The sequence below is a fragment of the Opisthocomus hoazin genome, chromosome 9, assembly GCF_030867145.1.
Source record: "Opisthocomus hoazin isolate bOpiHoa1 chromosome 9, bOpiHoa1.hap1, whole genome shotgun sequence".
Taxonomy (NCBI): domain Eukaryota; kingdom Metazoa; phylum Chordata; class Aves; order Opisthocomiformes; family Opisthocomidae; genus Opisthocomus; species Opisthocomus hoazin.
In genome coordinates, this window is record NC_134422.1 from 10,512,894 (window position 1) to 10,520,939 (window position 8,046).

Genomic DNA, 8,046 nt, shown 5'->3' on the forward strand with positions numbered 1-8,046 from the left:
GGTTATATGCATTTCTTCCAAAATTTCCTACTGTAGATAACTTACTGGTTTCAAAAATTACAGCTCCACCATGGAAAGACATATCTTCAAGCCTATAAAGTGTTCAAGAAGAACCACATGCCCATATAAGAAAAAAGACTTCTTCTGACATTTATAAGACCACACAAAAAGCCACAAAAGATTGAAATACATTTTAAATAATGTTGTAGAAGATAAATCTTGTGGGCTGTTGACAGCCTGTGCGTGAGGTCACAGAAGAGATCAGATAAATCTTGGGATTCAAGTTTGAACCTGCAACAGTTTTCTGTGCTATAACCATGAACCCCTGGAAAGTGAGGGGAAGATGATGACAACAAGAGAGATGAAAATGCAGATTATTAATTAGAAAGCACATCTCAACACAAGATGGTGAACATACTTTTCTCTGTGAAATTACGTAGAATTTACTAGGTAGAACAGCACCGTTTCTGCCCACTGGATTTTTTTTTTAGGGTTTTTTTTGGTTTGTTGTGGTTTGGTGTTTTTTTTTTAAGTTCTGCTACAGTCTACGGCAGTGAGCCAGCTCAGAAAACCTGACAGAAAGCCACAATTTCTAAAAAAGATTCTCTACATACAAAAAACTAAGCTCATCAAGAAAGACTTCTTCACCATATATGGATTAGATATACCACCTACTGGCCAGCTACTAATACTAAGAATCACTGCTCTTGGAGAAATCTAGAAGACAGCTTCCTCCCTGCTTAGAATTAATGTTTCTCCTTTCCAGAGATAATATACCAAATCAGGATTTTGGATAAAGCAGGTCAGAGAAAAGAATACCTAACACTATAGTTTTTACAGCAGGAGTTCATGTTCTCAATTTAGCAAAGAAATTATTTTTTCCTATGAGAGAAGTCTTATATGTGATAAACATAACCATTCACTATCATCATCGTTATCATCAAGCGACCAGGGCAAGAAATTAACCTGGGTTGGGATTTTTTTTTCCCCCCACAGGAAAATAGAAGTTCAGAAGTGAAAAGTCACATTAACAAGACACAAACTTTCCACCTCTGGCAGCACGAGCACAGCTTGAAGGCCGTGTAACAGTAGCACACTACACAACTTTATGCGGGGGGTGCAGTTAAGCGTGGTTTTCCTCAGGAGCCTTTTCCCCACTTTCTACAACCTGGAATTTAGATTAAACTCTTACTTGCTAAATTCTTTCACAGGCAGGAGGTAAGGAGATACTAAATGAAAAAGAAGCTTACTTAACAGTCTTCATATTCCCTATTTATCAAAGATACATTTCTGTGTGCAGATGAAAGTAAAAATCAAAAAATTGTAACAATGTACCAAGGATTCTCATTACCACGTGTAACTGGAATGCACCACATGTTAGCTTAAACCTTAATAAAATGGAGAACTACGACCATGCACATGGTCAGTTAGAGGGGCTCAACAAATACACAGTAACAGGGTTGTACGTCAGAGCAATTTATTCTTCCACCCATACAGTTTTTAAGTGACAGGAATGAAGAATGAATTATGCTTAAAGAAACAACCCCAACTGGCTCTTGACTTATTCATATCCTTTTGATTGCATAACTTACTCCATAAGCTTCAACAGAGACTGTAAGATATTTATTCTATTTCAAATTATCAGATTCCAAAACAAGCTTAAACTTTAGTCTGAGCAGACAAATGCCACAAAAGGCAGAATCTGACTCCATTTCAAAGAATTTAAAGTTTGTTTCATGTTTTTCTTAAATGTGGATCAAACAATGCCTAAGAACTCTATCATCCATAATGTTACTCAATTCTTTAAAAACATTCATTTAAAATACTTCTCTGTTATTATTAATTTCCAACTTAAATAAAGAGTCAAACAATAATACAGGTATTTTAAAAATTTTATGCAAGTTTTATGGCCTTTTTCAGCAAAGTATCAATTCATCACAAAATTATTACCTGTACAACAGGAAATATATGAATGAAATCCAGTCCCTGGATCTGATGTGGTTCCAAACGATGAGGACACTTCATTTTTGGTAATACTGACACAATTTTTTCAGTTAAGGCACTGTTATAAAACAACAAAAACACACATGTATATATGCTACAATTTTCTTTTGCAAATTACAAATTATTTTTGCAAACACAGTTAGTAGTTAAAAGGTTCCCTCTAGTGGCTTCCGTTGTATACAGCTGTGAAAAGTAACCAAAGTTTCATTTACAAAATTGCTTTTACATTGTACTTTATATATTGTTAGTCTGTGAAGAGGTGATTAAACCCCTCTCGCAGGGTCCTAGTTTGTGATTTCATTTATGGTATTACACACAAAATTTTAAGATCTGCACATCTGGTCAGATGAAATACCCTTGTCAGATAAAATGCAAAGGTGTTTGTAGGTGTATAATATCTGCATACATGAAGAAAAACTAGTTATACTAGGTAAAAGATATGCACTGAAAGAAAGTCCAGAATAAAATGTAAAGACTTAAAAATTTGTTTAGCAGAACTCCCGAAAAACACCTCGACATTACTACTGAAACTTTATGAATTTAAATACACGTTACAGCTAAAAGCTAAATACACAGCATGCTTCACATGGTTTTGAAGTGAGTAAAACTGAATTTGCTGGCAACCACCTTGTTCTACAGCTCAGGTAAAACCTGGTAAAGGGAAAGCATTACCCTAACACAAGGGATTCATCTACAAGAATGTAATCCTGCTTCCACTGAATACCTGACTTTAGGCAAGGTATTTTTTTGCTGCCAATGCTGTCAAGCACATTTTTAAAGCACATGTCAGCACAGAGGATGAACACTGCACTGGGAAAACGAAAACTGTTTTTCCATGAAGGAAAACAATTAAATGGTCCAGTAATGGCAGTGATATTCAGTACCGCCCAAATGGGCAACTGATGTTATGGAAGAACAGAGGGGGAGGAAGAGATAGATGACAGAGATCAAAGTATGGGAACAGAGCCTGAAAAGTTACACTGCTTAAAAGAAGTGAAAACTTTGACATAATTCTTATAAGGCAGTATTCCCTATGGCACCATACTAATATTCTACAGCATGAAAATAGCAGCGTCTCTCAGCACAATCAAAACAACTGCAATTTTTTTTTTTTAAGTTATTTATCCAATAGACGCAAGAGCCTCTCCTAATGTGTTTTCACGTTGACTTCAACCCAGCAATTAAATAACGGAACACCATTAAAATGTCTTCAGAGTAATACTGAGAAAACACAGGTTAACTTTTCCTTATCTTGAGAACATCACAGAAGCACTGAGCCACCACCAACATAAACATTGCATGGACATCACAACAGCCTATGCTTGTGTGACTCTGAACACTTTAGATATACAAATAAATCATTGTTGCTGTTTTGGGAGAGGAGCCTGGGTTTTGTTTTGCCAGTTTTGCATCCAGTCATCTGGAAAGATAGCAGAACATTTTCAGAACAACTTAACTGTTCCCTGTCCTGCACTGCTTTAGGATAACAAAGACGGTAATTATAAAAACTACCACCACCATCTTTGTTCCTAGTCTCTACTTAATTCTCTACACTTCACAATGCTTTATATAGTTAGTTATCTATGATGATGTGTCTCCACATTTAATGGCAACAGCCAAAATCTTTATTGTTAAATGTGTTACAGTCTTACCCATGCTAAACGACTTTCAAGAAAACAGCACAAATGATCTTTTCACATACATTGAGCAAACAAGTCTCTTCATGCGACTGTAACTCAACAGGCTGTTGTTACTTCCTGCAAATTTTAATTATGGCTCTTTTATCACAGAAATGCATAAAGAAGTAACGTAGTTTAGAATGTGTTCCCTTTCTCAGCATAAACAACTTCTGCAACGTCCCTAACACAGGAATTAGCTGTCTTATGAGCAAATTCCATTCATAAGAAATGAATCAAATCAAAATGGTCTCACTGGGTCACTATCGGGAGGCAAATCTCCCTCCTCCTCACTACGGGGCAGGTTACTGTTTCAGCAACAGTGTCATGCTTTAAATTCCGTTTGCTGATGCCTACAATTCCAATCCAGAACCACAAATGAGAATCAGAGGTTATTTACACTGCAAAACTGCAGACACAGAGAACTCAAGAAAGGTCTTCTAATGTTGCACTCCAGTTTCCAGCAGCGTGGTCTCCCTCTGCCCTTTGTTTTGGCCTCTGCATCATCCTCGTGTGCCAGCACAAGCATCTGTGCAGCTGCATAGAGAACTGGATCCAGGAACTGATTAATGATAAAACTATTTTCCTTTTTTTTTTCCTTTTTGGTAGGTTTTAATCTGGATCAGTTCCTAATCCAGTTTGATGTGGAGCCACATAAATGCTTTCACTGCTTAACAGGGATATAAGCACATGGCAGCCCACAGGGGAACAGCACTGTCTTTTTTGGAATAAGCTTCTTTCTGGTTTTAGAGTTTATGGAACTGCAGTCTGAGAAACCCAGAAACCAGTGCAATGTTTTGTAAATGGGTGGTCTTGAAAAGCAGGAAACTTAGACTAAAAGTCTTTCTTATAAACAAGCAAATGCCAGGTAACTCCCCCACTCACTGCTTCTTGTCTAAGAAGAAAAAAAAATACCACACTTGCCAATTAATCAACTTACATTTTTTGACCAATAGTAGAGTTTTCTTGAAACAACAAATCAACATCGATATCAAAGTTGCATGTAGTGATGCACCACGTCATGCCGCCTACCACCTAGCAAAAGGAGCAACAGCATGATTAGTTCCATTTCAATTTGAAGACGTAAAACCAAATACATCTTAAAGGCTTTATTTATTTTAGAAACTACAGCTTAGTATTTTCTCCATCCTCAGTATTGTTATATAGAGACTGAAATACATATAGATATCACTTATACCAACTTCTACATACAATACACATATACAAGGAGACAAAAAAAACAGCAGTTAGTGACATTCTAAATTCCTCTCTTAGCTTTACAAATTAGTTTTGAAACAGCTCTCATTAAAAAAAACCCAGCAGATGAAACACAACAGTATGTTAAATGTCATGATCTTTAAACAGTGACCGTATCAGAATTTTATCCAGGACCATAATTTCTGTATTCATCTATTTATCTTTACATATACCTTTGCTACTAATATTCTTGCTTGCGGACATGCACAACACCAAGTGTTAGGTACAGTATCAACACAGTGATGGAAATCCCCAGCTCAGCAGAAATCTCTATTTCAGGCCCTATTCCTATAGATACTTGGGCACATTTAAACTCCTGAGCCATTTCATCAATTTTACATAAATTACGTACATATTTAAAGATAACCTTGCATAAACATATGCAAGATAACCTAAATGTATGCAAAGGCAAAGAACAGGAAAAAAAGGGATTAAAATGTGGAATAACTAACATCACAGAGTAAATTAGGGTGTTCTATATGAGGTTTTCTAAACTACCTTCTCACATTCCCATCTGAAAGAGAATCAGTATCCCTTCTATACTAGCAGCTAGATCATTTTCTACAGCAACGCTCCTTATTGTAAAGGTTGGGCATTGTCATGAAGTGACAATAAATGAATTGTCATGAAACTTTGCAATTGTATTTAGGCGAGTATAAACCTAATGCATCCACTTCTACACATAAACGCAACAATATTGTGTCCTAAGGCGGTCTCCTTGAAACTACTTTGTGTCTGCGTGCACAGCCTCCTGAGCAGCCAAGGTCAGTAACACCACGCAGTTCGAAGAAACTAAAATTGTCTTGCAAAGTAGGGCTCTGCTATGACCAAAGAAACAGCAGAAAACAGAAGAGTCCATTTCAAGACTGGCGTAGTTTTGTGTTTTCAAACCTTGGTTCAGGAATTTCTCACAGACTCAGCACTAAAACAATTCAGGAGTCTCTTTTCAAACTGAACTTTGCTCACTGTCAGTATCACACACTTCCTGTCTAGGACAATGAAAGGTTAACACACATGACATTTTAAAGATAGATAAAAACAGCACAAAAATAATCGCACTAGGCTAACTGTTCCATTCTTACACAAGACAAATACTTCCTCATTTCTCATTAATGAATACTTCTTAAAATTACCATGAGATCTCCAAGCGTCAAGTCTTTGTAGCATTCTAACTGTAGTTGAGAGGCAAAATTCCCTGCATACAACTCTAACTTCGGCCATAGCACCCACAAAAAAGCACACCACCAATTAGCTTACATCCAATCGTCTTCTTTAAAACAGGCCTTGCTGCAGAAAACCATTTTTCAAGGCTGAGGAGCTACTGTCTGTCTGAAACTGGGTTATTTGCAGAATTATTTACATAGGAAAGCCTCATGTGTTGCAAGTGTCTTTTTTTTTTTTTTTGAAGTTACCTAGAACTGCTGAACTAACTAGCAAAAAATATGTAATCCTCATATACTTAAAAAAGGTTTTTAAAAATATATTGCATTTGTCTCACCTTGTCAAAGGGTGATAAGCCCTTGATTCTTGCTCGAAAATACCCAGCAGCCACCAACAGTTCCAAAATTTCAGTCAGCTTGACGTTTTGTTCCTCATCTTCCCTTGTTTCAACCTGACAAACGAACAACACAGCGCTAATTCAGTGCTTCTCTTTCATTCATCAAATGAACATTTTCCAAACTTTATCTCAACGTAGACCACGTATCAGGGAAAACCCTGCCTTCCAGCAGCAACTTGTCTGTTAATTTGAAAGACATTAAAGGAATAGGTAACGCATTTCTACATGCATTTAACACAATATCTTTTTCACCCAGTTAAATACTTTAATCTGCTTTCTCCGTTCAGACTCCGGGTCCACTGCTTGCCTCCAGCCAGGCAGATCGCTCCTGTTGCCGTAAGACAGTTAATCTATGTTCCATTTTGCACATTTCTTTCAATGTCAGCGTTCGCAACCTCCTGCACCCCACATCAATGCTTCTACAATCTTTTTACAAAACCAGCAGCAGAAATTCATGCGGAATTCCACTCTTTGGGGCAACGCAACGCTGGGCAAACTCCAAAGCACGGCAGCAACAAAAAGCGAACTCCGACGGGCAGCCGGGATAGCTTCACCCTTCCGAGAGCGCTTTTTGCCCCCGCAGCCTGTGAAGCCCCGCAGCCCCGGGATTCACCCGAGGCACGGAGGGCCCCCACGCCTCGCACCCAGGCCGCGGCGGCGGCCAGCGGGGCTTCAGGTCCCCCCTTCGGCGGCCGCGGGCACCCAGCTACGCGCCCTCCCCACCTCCCTCCGGCAGCCTCCTCCGCTCCTCTCCCTCCCACGGACACTTGAAAAGCCTGGCGAGCGCGGGGGACGGGGAAAGGGAACGGTGCGCGGGCGGTGGCCGGCGGGGCCTCCCCGCCGAGGGACCCCGCCTCAGGGGCGGCGGGGGGGGGAGAGCGCGGGGCCAGGCCGGCCGTAGCGCGGTGAGCCGCCGGCCCCCGGCTCAGCCCCAGCGCGGCGCCCCGGCCCGCCGGGAGGCAGGAGGGGAAGGAGCAGGCAGGGAGAAGCCAGCGCAGCGGGGCCGGAGGAAGAGCGAGCGGGCGGCCGCGCCTCGCCAGCGCCGCTCTGCCCGGGGCGGGTTGGGGGGGGGGGGGGGGCTGAGAGAGCCGCCGCTACGGTACCTCCTGGGGGGCCTGGTACTCCTGTCCCCGGGGGACGACCATCGCCCTCCGTCTCCAGCAGCCTGCGCCCAGGCGCTCAGCCTGTCACGTCCGCTCCCCCCGCCGCAACGCCCGGGCGAAGGGGTGTTCCCAGCCGTCCGCTGCCGGGTTCCCCCGCCCCCGCTCAATGGTTCGCCCGCACCCTCCTTGCGTACAAGCGCATCCGGGCCGTGCCATTCACGGCCAAAGGGGTGCGGGGGAAGGAGGGCGGGGGCTGCGCGGCTCCCCGGCGGCTCATGTGACTGACGGCATGGAGCGCAACCGCCGGAGCGCCGGCCCGCCCTCCCCGCCCGCCGGTGCCCTGGCGGTGCCCAGGGCCGCGGCGGGACCACGCACAGCCCGGCTGCTCCCCGCCCGCACCCGCGGGGCCCGGGCGCTTCCCCTCTGTCTTACGGGTGTCCGCTCTTCT

The 8,046-nt window shown here is 42.2% G+C and overlaps 1 protein-coding gene across 1 annotated transcript in view; it reads right to left on the reverse strand.

Moving 5' to 3' along the window:
- The window catches only part of CCDC93 (CCC complex scaffolding subunit CCDC93), a 51,594-nt gene extending 43,749 nt beyond the window's left edge, over positions 1 to 7,845 (reverse strand). The window contains exons 1-4 of the mRNA XM_075431198.1: positions 7,599 to 7,845; positions 6,436 to 6,549; positions 4,621 to 4,715; positions 1,951 to 2,062 (exon numbers count right to left, since the gene is read on the reverse strand). Coding sequence (XP_075287313.1) covers positions 1,951 to 2,062; positions 4,621 to 4,715; positions 6,436 to 6,549; positions 7,599 to 7,640 — 363 coding nt within the window. The 5' untranslated portion in view covers positions 7,641 to 7,845. The remainder of the gene's footprint in view (positions 1 to 1,950; positions 2,063 to 4,620; positions 4,716 to 6,435; positions 6,550 to 7,598) is intronic.
- Positions 7,846 to 8,046: the final 201 nt, after the last annotated feature.